Below are 22,571 nucleotides of genomic sequence, written 5' to 3' on the forward strand. Positions count from 1 at the left end.
AAATTATGATCTTACTTTCAATAGTGCAAATACTGAATACAGTAGCAGTTGCATCACTGTAGTTAGTGCATCCTCAGACATTATGTTAATGCACAGGAGCTGGTCTTATATGCATTTATTACCAGGAATATGAACTAAGGCACTGAGACATACAAGACAGACATATATGTGTCAATGGAATAATGTCTGACTCGCCCATTCTCTGAGTTAAGTAAACTCTGGTCACTAATTCTGACATTAATTAAACGCATTTTTAGGTCCCAAACCTGTAACTGGCTCCACCTGAACACAGGAGTAGAGTCTCAGGAAGCAGGGCTTTTCTGTGTATACTGTACTCTAATTTCAGCAAGCTTAATATCCAGATTATTAGTTATGTTTCATTTTATAAAAACATTAACAACTTCCTTCCTCAAAGTCTGAAACTGCAGGAAAAAAGATTTCACTTCTTTATTGTGCTGCACAGATGGTGAAATCCTCGGCCTACAAAAGTCAATGGCAAAACTCCCACTGACTTCAGTAGGCCCAGGATTTCATCCACAATTCCTCTAATTTAAACCTCATTGTCAACATAAACAATGTCAGATTTTAAGTTCTAACCCCCACCATATTTAACTATACTTTAGTCAAGGCAGTTCAAGCCTCTGCTTATAAAGTAAGCAATTGTAGCATCTGGTTAAATATCTGTACTGTGTACACTACTCTTTATGCATTGCTACAACTAGATGTATGGATTCAATTCAGCAGCACTCACTTATACTCATCATAAACCTCCTGTTTGGGAAGGGACGTCTCTGGGTGCTCCTCCAAGGTATTCCGAATCCAAGAAAATGCATGCATTTGCTGCGCACGGCTTGATGACATCGAGATCTGATCACTAAGTGAAAACAGAAATAGTTCTGATGAAGACAATGTACTCTATAGCTCTGCTAATTGAAGAGGAGCTAAGTGCTCAAATGGGCTGAAAAGATTCACTTGGAAAGAAATCATGGACAAACAGGAGTTCCTGTGCAGGCATCCCATAAGCACAATTCTTAAAATTTACTCCATGATGTCTCATCTATGAGCTGTTTTTGCTGAATAACAGTAGGCATAAACAAAACCAGAACTTTGATCATTCCTCACAAAGCCATTCATACAACATCTATTCATGTATGCATCCACAGAACCCCAGTTTCAATACAGAGTAGGGGAGGTGGGAGGCAGAAAGGGCCACTTCAGACAGGTTCAAGTACCATACCTCCTATGTTGTCCCAGCCATTGCACCTCTCCTCCACTACATGTACAATGTCTCCCTGATATCCTAACAGGACATGAAGGGTTTCTTGTTGGGCTTGTCTTCCCAATGCACCCCCATTTTATATGAGCATAAGGAGCTTTCATGCCCCTTACTATTGTATAAATCAGGGTCAGGATACGACACAGAATGAAAACACCATTAAAGAAAGGACAATTTACTGCATTCCTGAAATAGGTTTCTGTGAGTCCAGTGTAGTGGGCAAACCGATGGGAAAGCTGTATGCAAGGTAACCCATCAGTCAAGCAGAATGGAACCACGGAGTATAAAGAACTGTAGCACCTTCTGGATCTCTAAGGTGGTTCCCCTAATTGATGCGTTAGACTTTGTACCGTCTGCACTGGGGACATACAGAATGAAGAACTTCATGTAGCCCATCGTATTTAAAAGGTTCTGGTCATCCCTCGTATCTCCCAAACGCATTTTACAAATTGCCTCAAAACTTCCCAGAACTGTCTGTCCTGGCATAAGTTCCTGCCTAGACACCTTTCAAGTGGATTGATTGTTTTGGTGACGTTAAAAGTGGATCACAGTAAGGCCTATAATGGAAGGCAAGATTCTTCCTTAAAATATGGAGACAATGGAGTCTCTTCATAATTAAAAAAACATGAGTACTCAAAATGTGGGAAATTTCAATCAGCTCTAATAAAAAAAAACACTTGTTCTGGATATTGGTATGAGGGGGAAACGATTAATCATTACAAGTGTGAGATATGGAGCAGAGGTGAAAGTAAGCAGGTACGGACCGGTACGGAGGACCAGTAAGAAAAGGAGACTAGCTGAGGGAGGGAGAAGCCTGCCCCCTGCATAAGAATAGTTTAAACTCAGCTGTTCCCTGAGTGGTTCAGCCCTTGGGGTTAGGAGTGGTTTCTGGCATCCTTGTTAATTTCACTCACAGTAGCTGGGGGGAGTGGGGAGGGTGTGTTTGACCATGGCAGGGGCAGTCCTTGTTTGCTCCTGGGATGAGGGGATCTTGTCTCCAATACTAATATACACAACAAATACAAGCATTTGGCTGCACAGCTTAAATCCAGAGCTAATAAAAGCAGGTGGAAGGAGAAAACTCACTGTCACATTGGTTTCTCGTCTCCTCCCTCCCCCTCCTCCAGCCAGGCTGCAGACAAGGCTCTGCATTCCTCCTCCCTTCCCCCACAGCAGGGGTTCTCCTCTAGGCTCTAGCTTGCAGTAGGGACACTGGCTGAGATGCCTGCTGCTGCTGCCTGCATAAGAACAGTTTAAACTCAGCTGTTCCCTGCGCAGTTCAATCCCCAGGGTAAGGAGCCATTTCTGGAATCCTTGTTAATTTCACTGCCAGTTGTTGTTGGGGGAGGGTGGGACGATGTGAGAGACCATGGCAGGGGCAGTTCTTTTCTGCCCCCGGGATGAGGGGATCTCATATACACAAAAAACACAATTAAAATCAGGAACCATTTCCAAGTTCAAATCTATCCCATTCCCTCCCCAGCAGAGGATCATGGTTGTGATGTCCAAACTACTTGCAGATCCTCTTTGAAATGTTACTGAACCGTGCAGGGAACAGCTGAGTTTAAACTGTTCTTATGCAGGAGGTAGACTTCTCCCTCCCTCAGCCAGTCTCCTTACTCCCTGCTGAAAGCTAGAGGGTAGCCCCTGCAGCTGCTGCTCAGCGCCAGGCAGGGAGAAAGCACGGAGCCTAGTGTCCGCAGCCTGGCTGGAGGAGGAGGGAAGACACGGAGAAAAATGTGACAGTGAGTGTTCACTTTTTCAGGCTTATTCCAGTAGTAAAGTTTTATTACAGACAGTACTGGTAGTAATAATAGTAGCTTTATTTTCTCTATCTATGTCATGCAATGGGAGGGATCCATGAAGTACATAGGAGAGGTGGGTTGCTTGCGATTGGACCATATGGGTAAGAAATGTAAATTACTTTCACCCCTGCCCAAACCCCAGGGCTCCCAGCCGCCTCTGCAGCTGGTAGCTCCGGGGGTGATTTAAAGGGCCCGGCTCCTAGCTTCAGCTGAATCCCCTAGTCCTTTAAATCCTGATTTAAAAGCCCTGGGGTTTAAAGGCCCCACCTCTTCCCATAGAGGCCACACCTCTTCTGGTTGAGGCCCCTCCCCCTCCGCAGGACTCTGGAGTACCGGCAAGTCCTTTCAGTTACTTCCACCCCTGATATGGAGTGATTTCAGAGATGGAAGGACCTAAATGAACAAATACTGTCAGACCTACCATGAAGTAATAATCATTCTTTCCTATAGTAATATTTTAAGTGCTATATTATACCTCCATTATATAAAAATTGAGGCAACATTCAGACTTGGTCAATAATCAGACTCCCAACCAAAAGCACTTCCCCATAAATATCCTACCATGCAAAGCTTATATTGTCAGATTTGTTATTATGCATCAAGGGTTCCCAAAGTTCAGATTTACTGAAGAACTAGTTCTCTGAAAATATTAAAGACACTTTTCCTAAAAAAAAAAATAATAAAAAAATAAAGAAATGTTACTGTTTCCAGAAACAGTAGATAAATGTGTGTTTGATGGGGAAAAAAAATCTCATGGGAACTATACCAATATTAATATTAAACACTCACACCCACACACCTTTTCTCTCCATTGCTGGGACCCGAAGGCAGTTGAAGGTAGAGGTAGAGTTTCTCTAGGTCTGTAAACTTCTCAACTTCTTGCTAGAAAACAAGGTTTTTTAAAAAAGCAAATGGTAAATGAACAGCATGACGGGTGTAAAAAAACCCAAACACACATTTTCAAAATGACCCAAAATAAAACAACACACAACATTTGGCGATGTGAAAGCATTAGACTGCAAGCTCTTTGGGACAGGGACCATCCTTTTGTTCTGTGTTTGTACACCATGATCCTGGTCCATAACTGGGACACCTAGAGACATTACGGTAAGGCAAATAATAATAAATATTAATTATGATCACCACTTGAAACAAAAGTGAACATTGGAATATTTGCCCTTTTTTAACTGTAAAGGAAAAAGTTAATTTTGACAACCAGAAACAGTTTTCCCAGCCAAAAAACACTGTAATGAAAAGGTGTTTAAATTGAAACCTTTCATTAAGATTTCCTAGTCTTGGAGGGCCACATTCAACACCCTAAGACCAAAGCATCAGATAATGGCTCTTCTGTAATAAAGCACGATTGTTGGACTGACCATACAACTGCATCAGTAGTCAAACAGAGCAAGCCCTAAAGAAGGCTTTTTTGAAAGTCAAGTTTCTGTATTCCTTGTAAGTGGCTGTCACAGAGTGATTACATTGATACTGATGGCCAGATCGTCAGCTGCTGTACATCACTGTTCCTCCACTGACTTCAACAGAGCTATGCCCATTCTTATCACCTGAGGATCTGGCTCAAAGCCTTGAAATCAGTGGTTCTCAACCTATTTACCACTGTGGGCCACATATGCAGCTCTCTATGTGTTATGTGGGCTGCATCCACACAATCTATATATACTACACCTTTACCTCGATATAACGCTGTCCTTGGGTGCCAAAAAATCTTACTGCGTTATAGGTGAAACCGCATTATATCGAACTTACTTTGATCCACCAGAGTGGGCAGCCCCGCCCGCCCGGAGCACTGCTTTACCGCGTTATATCCGAATTCGTGTTATATCGGGTGGCGTTATATTGAGGTAGCGGTGTGCCTGTATGGCCCTGAGGATGTCACATGGGCCACAGCTGTGTGCTGATTGGGTTGCGAGTTGAGAACCACTGCTTTAAATCAAGGACGGTGGTGAAAAACAAAACAAACACAGCAGGCACATGCACACCCGAGCAGCAGGTGCATGACGCAGTGTTATCATGAAGGAACTGGGCTTTGGGTGATCCCAGTGCAGTAAATTGGACTCTGAAATATTAGCAAAGTCAATTTTGGTAACCTGGGTAACATATCCAAGCATAGGGCACAGACAAATAAACTGGACTTCCCACAGCAAGGAGCAAATAGTTTCCTTCAGGAAAGTACCAAAGATAAGGTGAACTTATGTTATTTAAATTATAATGTTTATATAAAAATTTACACTTCATTTGTATTAACACTAATTTGAGAAGATTATTGCTAAAGTAAAACTAGTTCATGCATAAGCAACATTGAGTAACTATGAGCAACTATTTTTTAACATAAAACAATGCTATCTGGAATGTGATTAATTCATCTCTCCTTGACCGTAACTTCACTTTTAACATTTTTCAATTAAAAGAGAAAACCAAGTCTAAGACTGAATGAAACCAAGGAAGAAAGCAACTAATCAGAATTTTAATTTAATTTCAAAGCAGGGTGTCCCCTAATTCAATCAAGGCTGAGAGGAGTCTTGTCAGGTGGCCAAGAGGTCAACACCTCTGAAAAACTACACTGGGGATGTGCTCTAAAGTTAATTATTATGTTAATAGCTATTTTGCTTTATAATTAGTGTATGACTAGCAGCATCACAGCGTAAAACAAAACAAACAATTCTGAGAATGATACAACAAACAACATCTATAAAGTCTCTTGAGAGGACTAAGCCACTAAGTAATGAGAAAATATATTCTGAGGAAATAAAGAACTAGACAAAAATTTGTCTGGGGGAGGTGAGACCAGAGAATCAAAGAGCTTTCTAATCCTAAATGGCTAAAACAGGCTAAGACCACACTCGGGGGGGACCAGAGGGGAGGGGGAGGAGAGAACTTGTGAGAGCCAACAGTAACATGTTGGGCACAATCCATTCAGATTCATCACTTTTATAAACTGCGGCAAATCACAAAATCTGGTATTTTTACTGACACTAACCCCTGAAACTTGCTGACTTCATGATTTCTGTGCGACTTTTACTGCAATTCATACAAAGGTTGTGGTACTTAAATTGCCTTCTCTATGGACAAGTCTCATGTATTTTTCAACACATACTGTGGGGTCACTGAATTCTCTCTGCCCCATGGTCTCCCACCACTGTGGAAGCCTGAGGAAAGAGAACTGATTACCCCCACATCTGCTTTACCTAGGCTTAGGCTAAGCAGGTGGTGCTTCAATAACAGCAGGGTCCTTTTCTCTTAGAGCAGGGAGCAAACTGAAAAGGCACTGCAAAGTGTATGTGTAAAATGCAGCTGGTCCAAGAAGGAGCCACAGGGAAAACCTCATCCCCACAAGAAGAAAAAGAAAAGAGACTCTCCCACCATCAACCCAGGGTAGAGTTCTGTCTTCTTTAAATACTGCCCACTGCATACTGCTTCACTATATTTTTATAATGGGATTTTAGAAAGAAAAAAAATGCAAATAGGGTAATTTGTGCAGTAAAGACCCCAGTTTCTGCACATGACAAACTTGCCATCTTGAGACATAAGCAGAAAATGTAACTGGAGTTGAAAAAAGCCAATTCTTCAGCTGGAAGAAAGGGAGATAGAAGAACCAACCGTGTATGGTGAAATGGCCACTTTGGGGTTACAGCTGCTTGTAATTTAAGAGGCACAGGCCAGTATCCAGAAAGGGCATGCTGGGAAAATAGCTCCTATAATAGCGCAGTGGTAAGACCATGCAGTGGTAAGAACTAAGAAAGTCCAGGCAGAGACAAAGAAAAGGGCTCTGGTAAAGAGACAGAAGATGGCTTCTATGTCAGGGTCTAGAATTTTTTCCCCTTGTTCGTACAAGTGACTCCCCCACTGTACAGAAGCAGGAAAAATATGCTTGGCAAGCAAATTAAATGGGAGGCTCCAGTATGTATTTGCATAGAGAGTCATCCACCCTGATCTGTTCCTGGGTGGAGCTGTGTCTTGCTCCTTCAGTTTCAGGCAGATCCAGAACTGCACTTGCCTAGGATCATGTTCTCTCTCTCTCTCTCTTTTTTTTTTTTGTTCCAACAGCCACTGTAGGTTTGAGCAAAAGTCAATCGTGAGTTGTAAGGAGCCAAAAGATGAGAACTGCTGACACAGGCAGGGCTGTAGTTCCTTTAAGGGTTTTTAATGAAATAAAGAGCAGCAAAGCTTGAGTGATTCCCTGTTGCCAGACCTGGAGGTGGAATCATAGCCCTTTTTTTTCCTGGCTTTTTGGTGAGGATGGGTTGAAGGATTTGAGCACTGCAGCAGGCTTTTTAGGATGCTATATGCTTTGGGAGTATACTCAACATTTAGCCTTAAGTTTTGAATATTTTTTTTTAAATAACTTAGTTCCAGGATCGGGTCATCTCAAATCTGGAAAAAGGAAATATGCTACCAGCAGGCCACCAGAGTGGCCCCGCTGATTTTTTTTTTAAATTAAAAGAACGTAGTTCCCAAACTACAGCTGGTAAAAACAGTAATAAAATTTGCATATAATGGCAGATTTGCTTTAAAACGTGTCAGACTTCATTAGAATACGTATTCATTCATGACTGATTGACTCTATAGTTTGCTCTTCTACTCTTGTCATTCAATCTTGGCCAAATTCAGACCATGGCAGAGTAGATTCATCTGATTTATACTCCTGCTCCTTAGTAACACAACCCTGACAGTGGGGGTGAGGGAGAAGGAAGGATTACTAATAAGGAAGAGTTCATCCAAACAGCAGTTACTATTTTAAAAGTGGATGTTTTTAAAAATAACTAACTGCAAGTAAACAAAACTGACATGCAGCATCTCAGGATGGAAAAGTCACTTGTATAAACTACATTTCTGATGCTATGCATACTAACATGAGCCATGCAAAATTCAGGCAGGAATGAACTTGCCTTGTATTAAGTCGGTAAAACACAAAACTTACTATGACTTATAAAAAGAGCTTTGTGCTTGCATTGAAACATTGCTATTTTTGACTCTTCCTACCAGTTTTCACACCTTATATGCTTCAACAAAAAAGTGTGAGGTTTCTAAAATGTCTCTGCAGCAAAGCTTGAAACACACCTGACATTACCAGTCTAGCTTTCCTTGTCTTAAAAGTCCTTTCTGGAGTAGTGAAAGATCATACAACCTTTCAACATGGTAAAATTATTCATTTTTACTCAGAAGTAATACTTCAAAGCTCTGAACAAACACTAACACACAGATAACTCTTGCAGAATACATCAAGGATACTAAAAATCAACAGCAAATTATATCTGTGAACTGCAAGATAATTCTGTGCCTACAGATTTTCCCCCCCATCTACTTTTTCAGTGTCCTTTAACTCCTTTTGTAAAATTATCTGACCAGAAAAGACTCACAATTGTGAAGTATAATACAGAAACACCATGTCTGACCCACTTCAAGCTCTTAGAATATAGCTGAATGGCTAAAGAGAGGTTTTTAATTTAACTCTTCATATAGTAAATCCTGCAAACAAACAGTTCTAGAACTGCTTGAGTTTTACCCTCTTCTCCAGTCCATGGAGATCATCCAGAAGCAGGTTCAGATTTCATCACATTTATATTACCAATCTGATCAGCATTTTAGCAGGCTTCAGGTGTACATTCAGAGCCAAGATTTCATGACCATTATTAGAACACCTTGAGATCAGTGAAGTTACAGCACAGATGAATTTGCTCTGAACCTAGTCAAAACACCACAATAAAGTGGTTTTTACTAAAGCTGTGTTTTCACTAAGAAAAAATTTAACACAAGTTTGCAGTTCAAGATAAAAGCTAGGCTCCCCCATAGCAAAGTAGAGTTAAAGACTATGGGGGAGCCATACCTCACCTTGATCTGCTAATTTGTGTAAAGACAACCAACTGCCCCTTCTTCACTAGGACCTACCATACCTTTTTCCTGCTGAAGAGAAAGCCTTCAGCTACACAAGATTTCCATCTTAAAAACAACTCTCCCTCCTCCCCCAACACAGAACCAAATTTGAATCCACATCAGTACTGACCAAAACTGTTACCATCTGAAGCTGTCTAGTGGCCTCTGGTTAATTTACTGGTAGTCTCAGTCCAACTGCAGATGCCAATATTTGGAGGAGGGTACAGTCACTATCATAATACAGTAAAATATTGGATAGCTGAAAGTCCCTTTCTCCCCTACAGGACAATAGCTATGTAGAACAGGACTGAAGCACTTCAGTGGTAGGAGAGGGTTTGTACTGCTGCTGCCCATGCTCAAACTCCTCTGTAGATTAGGGACTTCAGTGATCACTGCCATCAATCCAGCACCTCTCACTAGCACTGAATTCCTTTTAAAAGATAAGGGGCAGGGCCAAGAACCTTAACCTTCTTGCTAACTGATCAAACGGTGAGCCACATAATCAGGTTCAGGAGTTCACTTAGTATGTGGCAACATAAATATAACAAGCAATGTCACACTAAGTGAGCACCTACTTCTAGACATGTTTACTACAGTTTAAAAGATGTTGCAATAAATCTTTAATGGATGTTTATCCCACAATTCTTGCTAATTATCCCTTCTGGTTTGCACAGCACAGAATGATTTTCTTATGATCTTCCAAAATCTGACATAATCTGTCAGGATGCAAACAGTGCAGCAAGACACACACAGACAGACAAAAGGCTAAATAACTATAATAAGTTATTACTGTTATCCTCTGTCCTCCTAAATTTAAATTGTTGCATCTTGTCTTAAATTAGGTGGTCCCTGCCCCCAGTAGCTTAGTCTTCCTGCATGTCTGTACAGTGCCCCACACTCTGGGGCTGTGTGTCTGGCTAGGATTAGGTGCTACCATAAAGCAGATGCTGAAAAATAGCAAATAATGTTGACATCAGAGGGAGAGTGTTAGTAGTAGTCTGGATCTGTAAAAAGAAAGAGAAAAGTATTCACCCACCCAGCTCTCATGCAAAACGTCTGTTAGTCTATAAGGTGCCACAGGATTCTTTGTTGCTTTTACAAATAATGTTGAGTCTCTACTTACAATGAAAATGTGTTTGCTAGAAACCTTAAGGCAAAACCTAACTGGACAAGATTAAATAGATATGAAGGTGGCAGTAGCATCTTCTCACAGCATACATGACTAAGGAAGAAAGACTTCTTGTACATTCAGTTACCTGAATCAAGGTAAACTGCTAAAAGGTGGTTTTTCCTCCAAAGGGCTTGTTCTTATGTTCTCTATTGCAGTCAGCAATTGAAGTGCTATGACAAAATGGCACTGCCCTTGAACACTCCTTGGTGTTATTATTAAAGAAACTGAAAATATAAAGGATACGGATCTGCCTCATGGGACTATGCACTCAAATGGTGCCAAGAAGTCTGCAAGTCTCTTGAGGAAGCACAGACCATGAAAACTACATGTAAGGCTGAACACTTAAGTGGACTGGACAGACCTGCCCACAAGCCTGGTTTTAGGCTCTTTGGAAGTAGATGGGGTGTAGGGGAGAAGAGATCTGACAGTGTCTAAATGTCCAGATCGCATGGCGTCAGTTGCTGATAATCATATAAATCTGTTCATACTAAGGCTCGGTCTACACTTTAAACTGATATTGGCATAGCTACGTCAGTGAGGGGTGTGGAAAAAACATAGCTATGGTGACATAGGCTCCTTAGTGCAGACACAGCTGAAATGTGAGATCAGTAAATACGGCAGACAGCCTTTGTCCCCCCCAGAAGGTAGAGAGGAGAATGGGTTTGCAGAGAGAAGTTCCTAACACAAGCTCTCCTGTAAGGATTTTTAAAAGGCAACGATGTTCTAAGTTCATTGGGCCTGGGAATTCTCAGACTCTCACACAACAGTTTGCAGCTTTCAATAGCAAGAACAGATCTCCTAGCTGAGTTTCCATGTTGTGGTTGGTGTATTCACCACTTCTATTTCCTGTAACCTATTCCGATTCCAGCCTTCTGAACAATGCTATGCTGTATTTATAACTGACTGCATTACATTAAGTATGTATCCTGTCTCAAAGGTACATTACCCAAGAGAGAACCATTCCATTATGGATGGAGATCTGATCTCTTTAGCAGGACAGACAGGGAAGCATTTGAAATGCAAGGTGAGAGCATAAGGAAACCCTTGTGATAGTCTAAATCAAGTTGTGGAGATTGTTCTTTAGCATTACAGACTAAAGATCTACCTAGGAAAAAGGCTAAATTGTCCAGCTGACCAGAATAATTCAAAAACCCATCCAACAAGTGAAGGGAAACATTTAGTGTATGTACACACTGCCAAAAAAACAAAAACACAAAAGCAAATTTTGGAGTCTGAGTCTACAGACTTGGGCCCTGAGACTTGCTGCCCAGATTTTTATTCCCCCACCCTCCAAATGTTGACTACCCTTGGTGGCTGCTAGACAAGCCTATCATCTGCACTTAAAAATCCTAAATCCAAGACTATTAGTATGAAACCTGTTTCCAGCGCTAACACAATTTTCTTATAAATGCACAGAATGCAAACAATTTGCTCCTATATTCTTCTTCTGCTGCTGCTTAAGCAGTTCTGCCCTATATTGCACTGTGAAAAGAGTTAATTATATTTGCTTCTACCTGCTGCAACTTGCCTTTGTGCCACTGACCTCCCCTATCAGGGTCCTCTGCTCAAGGATGAATTCAACCTACTTTAGAGGCAATACGAGGAGCAACTGCCATTGGTGGCATTAAGGAAGAAGGAGGCAGGAGGCCACTTTCATCCTCAGGCTGAATATCGAATGCACCCAAGAATCCCTATAAGTGTAGGCAAGACTGGATCAGAAGCTGGTCCTTGAAAGGACATGGATACAAAAATACAGCTTAGTTTAAGGAAATATCATTTAGCTACCATAAATTAGGGTAACTTTATTCTCAGAAAAAACACTTTGGAAATCCAAGTTATCCTTTGACAACTCATCTTTAAAATGTCCCTAGCGTGCTCAGCCATATGGCTACACAGATACCATATGAAGGTAGCTAGAGGGCATCTTGAGCCATAACTTTATTAAATACTCATTTCTGGGTGAAATTCCATGACCTCTTATGCAGGAGGTCAGACTAAGTGATCATAATGCTCTTTTTTATCCCTCAAATCTATAAAAACGAATGCTTCCTGGCTTAAACGTAGGTGCAAGATCACAGTATTAAGGGAGTGGGATTTATGCTGATTATAGTATAAACTGTTTCTGATTTAGGGTATGTCTATACAGCAATAAAAGACACAAGGCACAGCCATGGCAAGCCTGGATCAGGTGACACAGGCTCATTGGGGGTGGGGTGGGGGTCTAAAAATTGCAGAGTGGACATTCAGGCTCGGGTAGAACCCAGGCTCCAACCCAAGCATCTACACTGCTAATTTTACTACCCCCACCATCCTAAGCCCTGCCAGCCCGAGTCAATTGACCCTGGCTCTGAGACTTGGTGCCATGGTTTTTTTTTACTGCTGTGTATACATATCCCTAGAGCCCTAAATGGCTTGGCATCTGTCTTCCTAAGATGGCTCTCCCCGTGAAATACTACTTCAATTGCAGTCAGTGCAGGCATTCTAGGCAGAGCTCCTTATGTATGTAAGGGAGGGAGCTGATCAGAGGACATACTTTGAGGACTCTAACTTCAGAAATACACCCTTCTGCCCAAAGCAGTCAAGACCTATAAGGCATACGGCAAAGCTGGTCTCTGGGCGAATGTTTGGGATCTTGACAATGGTGTGGAATTGTTTACAGAAGGGTATGGATTAGTTTTTTCAGGAGTGACACAGGATGGAGAAGGTCGTATTTATGGATGGGCTATACCTGTGGAGAGAAGCCACTAGCTTGCTATCAGGATGGATAAAAGTCAATGTATTTAAATTAATTTTTTTCATTTAAATTAAATACAGGTTTGTTTATTCAAACTAAACCTATTTAAAATACATTTTAAACTGATAACCTATGTTAAGGCATAAAATTATTGTATCAGAATAATTTAAAGTAAATACACAAAATATTAAGTAGTACATATTTGCCGCCAAGTTTTAAAGAAAGCTAAACCCTGAACTGGTGGATGTCATTGACTAAGCACCTGGAATCAGAGTCTGTTGAAGTGCTAAACCTGCTTTTGATAGCAATAGCCTCCTTCTGCAGGTGCAGAGATTATTTTCTTCATTTCAGTTTATTCAGCTAGCTCAAAGTTAAAAACCATTTGGATGTTGAAAAAAAGCAGGAAAATTTGTTTTCCTCTTCCAAAACTAAGGGCTTGTCTACACTGGCAATTTACAACACTGCAACTTTCTCGCTCACGGATGTGAAAAAACACCTCCGGAGCGCAGCAAGTTTCAGCGCTATAAAGCGCCAGTGTAGACAGTGCACTAGCGCTGATAGCTACACCCCTCGTGGAGGTTGTTATTTTAGAGTGCTGGGAGAGCTCCCTCTCAGCACTGCGCCACGACCACACAAGGCACATTAAAGTGCTGCCGTGGCAGCGCTTTAGCGTTGCCTGTGTAGACTAGCCCTAAGTGTAAGAGTTTGAGAATTTCTAGTTCTAAAATCCTGAAGGACACAGTAGCCAGAAATAATTGATTCAATTCACTAACTACAATTCACTAAATTATTAAACTACTGTTAGTTTTAAATGCAAAACTTGTTCTGGTACATTTTTCTTACATTTCCAGCACATTTAAGGTAGGTTTATATAATTAAAAATATTAATTAGATTAATTAAAAACATTTTAATTGCATTTCAATTTCCATCCAAACAGAACTTTAAAAAAATCACAAGTAAAAAATATATCATCTAGTAAATAAGAAATGCATCATTCACCATTTTCTAACATAATAAAAAATGTTAACATTAAGCATCTGATAAATGTAAATTAAGCTATACAATTGCATTAGCATATATGTATAAGATACATAGTGTATACTCCTAGTTACCAAAAAGAAGCACCAATTTAACGCAAAGACTATATTTAGTTGGAAAGCAACACATTTACACTGTTACTAACCGAGTATCAACCCTTTTTTTAGGAAAGTAACGAAACAGTATAATGGCAATATGCAATTAAAAGTGATGATTTAAAACAATGTTTCCAGTATGCTGATTTAAATCATTAGTAAAATCAGTGATTTAAACTGCTTTGATTTAAATCAATCCACCCTGTTTGCTATGGCAATTTTTGGATTAGTTTGACTCTTTTACCTTTTAGGGCTCAAAGAACTTGGAACAGGCAATCTTTGTCTATCCTATAGCTTAAACACGTACAAGAATCTTATAAAATCATAATGTATATTGTGATAGCACTTAGGAGTTCCAGTCCCTATTGTGCTAAGCACTATACAGACACACAACCACAATATAGTATCTGCCCCAAAGACCTTGCAAAGGATGACGTACTGAAATTAATCAAGCCATTGTAATAAATCAAATGTAACTGTACAATCCCTGCTGGTAAAGGGGCCTGATCCTGTGAAGTACATAGTACCTTATGAGGCTAATTGGAGTGGAAGACTCAGCTCCTAGCAGGATCAGGCCTAAAGACAGTAAATGTCTCTGTAAAACACTGAATGCACTGGTGGGAAAAAAATCAATAGCTCCTGTGAAAGCAACAGTGCAAAATATCCCTTATAGCCATGGCAATATGCAGTAGTTTTCAATCTGAGGTGCACAGACCCCTGGCGGTCCACATACTACGTCTAAGACTTCCAAAAGGGTCCGCTAAGATTTCCAAAGAGGTCCACACCTCCATTTGAAATTTTTTAGGGGTCCGCAAATGAAAAAAAGTTTGAAAACCACTGATCTAGCCTGACTGACTAGCCCTACAGATGAAATTATTGGACAGTATGAGCATCATCCAGTGATATTACTAGCCAGGGCATCATCAATCTGTACCAATCTTGAAGATGGCTCCTGTGATGTGGGCACGTGTCCACTGAGAACTGAACTGAGATCACTAAATTCACTTCTCATAGGCCACTGAACAGTTGACAGATGGTAACTACCTTATGTCACTACCCCAGGTTAATTTTTCCAATGGTGCATAGTGATGAAGGGCTCCATAATCACTGCCAATTCCCATCAGCCATCCATAGTGGTCTTAGAACACTTTTTAATATTTGGAAAATCTTAAAGTTCTACTTACCAAAATGCAGTCCACCTTAGATTGTACAGTTTTGCTAGGGAGGGGAAAGAAGAGAGAAGTCTCAGGTTAATCTGTACAGCAATGAAATAAAATGTTACATAGTAGAATTTCCAACTGCTGTTATGCTGAGAAGCTACAAGCTTAATTCCTGGCTATTTATGCAAGAATACTCATCCTGTAACTTTCTAGAAGAAACATTTTCCAGAAATAGTTGTTATTTAAAACACATGGTGTTTTTTTTCTGACAAGGGTTATAAGTTTAATGCAATCTCATGCTGCACTGGGAAACTCTATTCTGAGTTACTGAGTGGCTAACACTTCCACAGAGTGGCATTGACAGATGCTCATTATTTCTTGGGATTGGGCTCTGGGATGGTATTAAGTGTTTTTGCAACTGGTAACTGCTTCAGATTCTTTTGATTTGTCCACCTATAAAAATAATTTAATTAAATCTTATTTGACATATGAATTTCTGGTTGTCTTGAACAGCTTCTACAGTCAACCACAGCTGTTTTTTTTACTGACAACTTAGTGTTTCCAATAAATAATCTAATCGATTTAATAGTACTACCTTTCATCTGGTTACAGGAGAATGAGGATGAGTGTACTGCATACATATGTGGTCTCCTCATCTCTAAAAAGACACACTGGCACTAGAAAAGGTTCAGAGAAGGGCAACTAAAACAATTAGGGGTTTGGAATGGGTCCCCATATGAGGAGAGATTAAAGAGGCTAGGACTTTTCAGCTTGGAAAAGAGGAGACTAAGGGGGGATATGATAGAGGTGTATAAAATCATGAATGATGTGGAGAAAGTAGATAAGGAAAAGTTATTTACTTATTCCCATAATACAAGAACTAGGGGCCACCAAATGAAATTAATGGGCAGCAGGTTTAAAACAAATAAAAGGAAGTTCTTCTTCACACAGCACACAGTCAACTTGTGGAACTCCTTGCCTGAGGAGGTTGTGAAGGCTAGGACTATAACAGCATTTAAAAGAGAACTGGATAAATTCATGGAGGTTAAGTCCATTAATGGCTATTAGCCAGGATGGGTCAGGAATGGTGTCCCTAGCCTCTGTTTGTCAGAGGGTGGAGACGGATGGCAGGAGAGAGATCACTTGATCATTGCCTGTTAGGTTCAGTCCCCCTGGGGCATCTGGCATTGGCCACTGTCGGCAGACAGGTATACTGGGCTACATGGACCATTGGTCTGACCCAGTACTGTTCTTATGAAAAAGTAATGAGAGTCACATCACAAGTAATTTCATTTAACACTGGGTGAACCAGTCAATTGACCACCTATTGTTTGACCAGGGCCAAATACTGTCAAATATTCCAGCAAGAGTGCTCTAGGGTAGGTGGCAGTGATGGTGTGATTGCACCATGGTGCCATTCTTTCATTTTTTTAGAACACTGTTTCACATTTTTCTGAATTAAAATAACATTTTTATTTATTTATTTTTGGTAATTAGGAATAAGTAAGGCTACTTTTAGTCACAGGTATTTTTAGTAAAAGTCATGGACAGGGTCATGGGCAGTAAACAAAAATTCACAGCCCATGACCTGTCCATGACTTTCACTGTAAACCCCTAACTAAAACTTGGGCCAGGGGGATGCAGGTGCTTGGGATGGGGATGGTCTAGGGGAACCGCGGGTGTTGGTGGGGGTGGCCTGGGACCTCTGCTGGTGCTGGAGAGGGAGAGTTAGAAGGCCTACCAAGATTCCTACTGGGCTCTGACCTGCATATTTCTGCAGCTCCTAGGGGGAGGGGCGGCCAGGGGGCTACTCCTGCCACAAGTGCCAGCTCCACAGCTCCCATTGGCTGGGAACGGCAGCCAATGGGAGCTGCGGGGGAAGCACGCAGGCGCGGGTGCCACACGGCGCTCCCTGGCCCCTCCGCCCAGGTAAGTGCCACCCCGCACCCCAACCCCTTGCCCCAGCCCTGAGCCCCCTTCAACATACCCAAACTGCTGCTGCTGCTGCTGGCCCAGCAGCTGCCCGAGCCAGCACTGGCCATTGCAGAAGTCACAGTGGTCACGGAAAGTCATGGAATCGGTGACTTCCATGACAGACACGCAGCCTTAGGCATAAGTGTCTATCTAAGCCTAAGCCTAAGCCTACCGGAGAACATAAAGTCTACAAATTTACATCGGTGCAGCTGCACTGCTGTAGCACGTCTGGTGAAGACACTCTAAGCTGACGGGAGATCTCTCTCCCATTGGCTTAATAACTCCATCCTTGTGAGAGGTAGTAGCTACGTTGGTGGGAGAAGCTCTCCCACCAACATAGCGCTGTCTATACGGGGGTTAAATTTGGTGGATTCTTCACACCACTGAGCGATGTCATGATACCAAATATGTATGTAATATAGACCAAGCCTTATGCTTAGTTACTGAATTAGTCTTTTTAAGATATTTGACCATTTTTGACAGTATCTGATGAATATTTGACTTGTCAATTGACTAGTTATTTCTAGAACGATCAAATGCCCAACCCTAAGTAAATATGCCCCCAAAAAATGCACTGTGGGGAATCTAGTCTACTTTATCCTCTAAGTGGCTCTAACACTTCCAAATACAGTGATATACTTCATGCATTTAGTTACTCTACAGCCTATGGAAGTTAGTGGGATATTTAGCATTGGCATCAATGAAAGCAGGAACAGGCCTCTAAGATATAACACTAGATACTTAATTACTGGAAAACTAATAAACAAGTACTAAACTAAAAGTTTCAAAATTCAGGGGACAACTTTGCTCCAACTGGAGGGCATTAATTAGATCCTAACTCCAAAACTCGTTAGCTCAGCTTGGCAGGAACAAGACCTAATGTGATCAGACTTATTTTCCTCTCATGCAGGTGCCAGGGCAGCAAAGAATGGCTAGAGAAGGCAATCATTAGAGATAATTTAAGTCAGCAGTAAGAAATAAGCAAACCAAAAATAGAAAATGGCTCTGTGATGGTGTAGCGGGTCACTCCGCTCAGGTCCAGAGGGATTAAAAACAGCCCTGGGAGGGGGCTGTGGCTGGAGAAAGCAGCTTTTAGGCTGGGCTGATTGGGGGAAGTGGCTGCAGATGAAGCCACACCCCAAACAAACTCAGCTGGTCCTATAAAGGCAGAGAAGCCAGGGGCAGACAGGGAGTCTCCCTCTGCTTGTTGAGGGAAAAGGGCCTGGCTGTTTAGAAGCTGGGAAAGGTACCTAGAGTGGAGCAGGGCTGGGGAAAGGCTAGAGGAGCTGGGGATCGGCGAGTAGTGATCGATTTATCAGGGATCGATGTATCGCATCTCGTCTAGACACGATACATTGATCCCTGAACGCGCTCCCCGTCGACTCCGGAACTCCACCAGGGCGAGAGGTGGAAGTGGAGTTAATCGGGGAGTGGCGGCCGTCAATCCCACGCCGCGAGGACGTGAAGTAATTCAATCTAAGTCGATCTAAGATACGTCAACTTCAGCTATGCTATTCTCATAGCTGAAGTTGCGTATCTTAGATCGATCCTCCCGCAGTGTAGACATCTGGAGATCAAAAAAACTCTCAGTGAAGTTAAAATGAACTAATCTACTTAATAGGGGAAGTAAACTTCAGATGACTGCTTAAACTAAACTGTCTTAAAATTAATTAAAAGTTAACTAGCCTCATATCTGAAAGCTACAGTCTGTTTTGTGATTGACAAACCGATTCTTCTAACAACTGCATTGGGGTTTAAAACTTTAAAAAGTTTCAGTTTGGTATAAAACTCACAGTTATAAAACTATGAAAATCAAAATGTACAAAAATGCCAAGAGGGATACCACCATAATCAATAATACAACTTCCCACAGTAGATACCGTTATGTAGATTGCTTACATGAAATCAAAGATACAGAAATTATGTTCACAAACAGATATTCAAGAGGACAGTATACTATCCTCTGTATGAAGAAAATCCCATTTAAATTAGAACTTTGTGCAAAACAAAAACTCAAGGCTATAATGTGGTCCAAATCGGGTATTAGAAGCCTAAAGCAGTGTCAATAACCATCAATTTAAACACTTGTCAAAAAACAAGAGTCTACCTGCTATACTATGAAGCTTAGAAAAACTTAATTATGTTAAAATAGCATGGAACGTGAGGCTACCGGAGTCACTCCAGCAGCCTAAAAAAGGCTGAGGAGTCACAGTGTAAGAAGCCGCTTTTTGGAATAACTCCAAATGACTCATTTTGGAATGAAGTAGGCTTCTCGTTCTGTGTTTTATCCAGAGATAAATGTGTGTGGGGTTTGTTGTTTGTTTGTTTTTTATCATTTTTAACCGTAATAGCTCTGTAGTTCAGGCTGAGCGCCATTTTATTGTAAACCCTTCCAGTCAGTCATAACTGTCTCAATTATTTAACTTTGGAGTTAAAATGTCTCAGGACTAAGGTAAAGTTTTCAGAAAAGACTAAGCAGCCCAATTTTTCAGAAATGACAAGCCCTTAGGAGTATAAATCATATTGACTTTCAATTAGACAAACTCCTAACTCATTCTTGAAAATGAGACTGCATTTCTAAAAAGCTTTGCCCCTTGTCGCTACCCAAAGTGTTTTTAATGAAGAAGGTGAATGCATAGTTCTTTCAGTGACCTGTTCGTGCTCTGACTCAAATATAACTGAATTTTAATGGATTTGGCATGAACATAATAAAGAATGTGATCTTTGCTAAGTTTGCAGAGGACGGTGTAAGGAAACAGTTACAATATTTTTACAAAGTTTTATAGGGTCAGATTCTGCCTCCCTGGCTCAGGTAAAATTGTTACTACTCACTGACCAAGATACTGTCATTTTACTACACTGAGTCAGGTGGGAATACTGAGAAGCGGTAGCAGAAACTGGGACATAATGAGCAGTATGTTTCCTTAATACACGGAGTACGCTGCGAATAGCTGAGCCCACCTAGCCACAAGGGATTTGTGAGGACTTCAAGACTTAGGAAGAAAAGAAGGGGAAAGTGTTTGGGAAATGGCATTCTCTCCAACTTTACTGGCTATTGCCTAGTATCTTCATCAACCTTCTCAAAACTTGTGCAATCACTGACACTAACCTCTACCAACTCAAACGGCAAAGCAGTTCATAAAAATGTTATCGCTAATGGTATTACAAATTCAAACTGCAGCTATACACAAGCACACAGGGATCAATAAATACTGAAACACTGGTCTTTGCAACAGAGAATTTCAACTGCTTAATCTTAATGACTCTGTAGACCTACACACTGACTTGGACTATCCCAGGTTGGTACTGGACACTGCAGCACAGAGAGAGAGGACTCATTCATTCCCCCAGACAGCATCTGTACATAGGATAGGGCCAGAGGATGTATATCTACCTCTCACAAACCCAAAGGGGATGCTCCATGGGTTCCCCTCCCCAAGACTTCCTCCTGTGAGAGAGGGAGACTTCCCCTCCCAGAGCAACTTACTGTTCTGTGATAGTCGTGTGTTAATGAATGAGTTGCATTTAATTTGCTTTCTTGCCCAGTAGAAATGCTCTACAAAGTTCCATGGGAGACCTGCACTAGACTCTTAATCCTGTTTCACTCCTTGAGGCCTCTGTATTGATATGAACAACAGAAATCCACTAACTTACGGCCTATGGTCTTATCAGATCTCTGAAGTTAAACAATATTGAGTGAGATGCAAGACACAGGTATCCTTTCCTGCAGTGCTGGTCGGATTCCTTCTCTCACTGTCAAGTTCTTTGTAAAACTAAATCTTACACAAGTCAGCCAACAGTTAAGATTCCAACAGACTAAGCCTGTTCATAAACTGTACTCTAAAAAACTCCTAATACAAGATTCCTGCACAAAAGAGCTGACAAAATAAGGGCTTGATTCCACAAGGTCTACTCCCATGCCTAATCACCACTGAATTCAATGTATTTGCTCACAAGTAAAGACGTGAATAGGGTTTTTCAGGACTGGGCACTAAGTCATAAGTGACATATAGGTCCACAGTTGTGGTGCAAGAAATCTTAACAGATTGTCTCTATTAAGCCTTAGAAAGCCAAATGGGTCACTTTTCATTAGACTCTGGCATGCAGGGGCAACAGTGGTATAGTCTATTAAAGGAACTAGACATCCTGTTATTTAGTCCACTTCTGCAAGCGTTTGCATAAGCACAGAGCACATTTCTGAAACCAGGTTGTGGGCATAGCCATACTCTGCATGCATATAACTCCCACACACTCTCTGTGTCTGATTAATATGGCCCCGAACTACGAACATCTCATCTCTGCTATCTGCTAGTCCCACGCTCCATCCTATCATGAAGACAGGACACAGCTCCTGATCAGATAGCATGGAGTCATCACTGTAGGTCTGCAAAGCAGCACTGATTTCCAACATACCTGTATTTGGCTACATTACACTGCATATACCAATATGCAATAAGAAAAGATGCAAGCTACAAGACGTATCTTTTCAATAATAACTTATGTGCCTAGAATTGTATAGTGGATATACCAGAGACCCTACCTTGTGCAAGTCAGCCATCCTTAGTGAATAAAGTTTATAAGTACAATTAATGGGCCTCCAGAGTTCACCCAAGTTAGGCCACCCTACCTAATGAAATAGTAGAATTACCCAACAGCACACACAGTAAAATCTTTCCCCAAAGTCTCAGACTGATGGTCTCAAACACACTTTCTATTCCATATACTGGCTATCCATTATTCAGTGCCTGAAGGATTCACTTCACAGAAATATACAGAACAGCTTTCCCTGAATGCCTTTACCCATCTTTTACATTGCTAAAAGACGTCAACAAAGCAATCTAGGCTGTCCTAAATTTACATGCTTCTAAATTATGGGATGGATACAGAGGTTTGGACTTCCCCCTTTTAATTTACTAAAATTTTAAGGGAAAAATCTAACTTCAAAAGAAAGGATAGAAAAAGTTGAAGAGGTAAGTAGCCTGCTGTTAGGATAAGGATACCTACTCTAGGGAGTCAGACACTGCACAGGCATATGTAAGAAGACAAGGTTCTAAGCATCATGAATGAATAACTAGTCAGAGCCTTATTATTATCTTAAACACTAACCTTTATAGGCCTATGTTTTTTTTAGTGCCAGCATGAGAGGTTCTGCAAAATCAAATATGTAAAATTCTAGCACATACATATGTTAATTAGGCTAGTCACCTAAGAGATAAGAATTTGAGCCTCTTCTAACTTCCTTCGGGAGGAAAAAAACCTCAGGGCCAGATTTTGAACTCTCCTGAGAGATGCAGCCCAGAGGAACGCAAGGCAAAGGTACAGCTACACCTTCTTCTACCTCCAACACATGCCCAGCTTCCTATGCCACATGGCCTTTTAAGAATCATTCAGCTATGAAAGAACTTGTCACCTCCTACTGCATCAGGCA

The 22,571-nt window shown here is 41.2% G+C and overlaps 1 protein-coding gene across 10 annotated transcripts in view; it reads right to left on the minus strand.

Annotated features, from left to right (window-relative positions):
- Positions 1-22,571, minus strand: part of RFX7 (regulatory factor X7) — a 115,548-nt gene that overhangs the window by 41,279 nt on the left and 51,698 nt on the right. For all 10 annotated transcript variants that reach the window (XR_005585194.1, XR_005585192.1, XR_005585195.1 and 7 more), the window contains 3 exons: positions 15,194-15,227; positions 3,881-3,963; positions 752-874 (listed from right to left, as the gene is read on the minus strand). Coding sequence is in view for 6 of the 10 variants with exons in the window: in XM_039490096.1 (XP_039346030.1) it covers positions 752-874; positions 3,881-3,963; positions 15,194-15,227 (240 nt within the window). In the remaining 4 variants the exon portion in view is untranslated. The remainder of the gene's footprint in view (positions 1-751; positions 875-3,880; positions 3,964-15,193; positions 15,228-22,571) is intronic.

Source organism: Mauremys reevesii, linkage group 10 (assembly GCF_016161935.1).
Source record: "Mauremys reevesii isolate NIE-2019 linkage group 10, ASM1616193v1, whole genome shotgun sequence".
Classification (NCBI taxonomy): domain Eukaryota; kingdom Metazoa; phylum Chordata; order Testudines; family Geoemydidae; genus Mauremys; species Mauremys reevesii.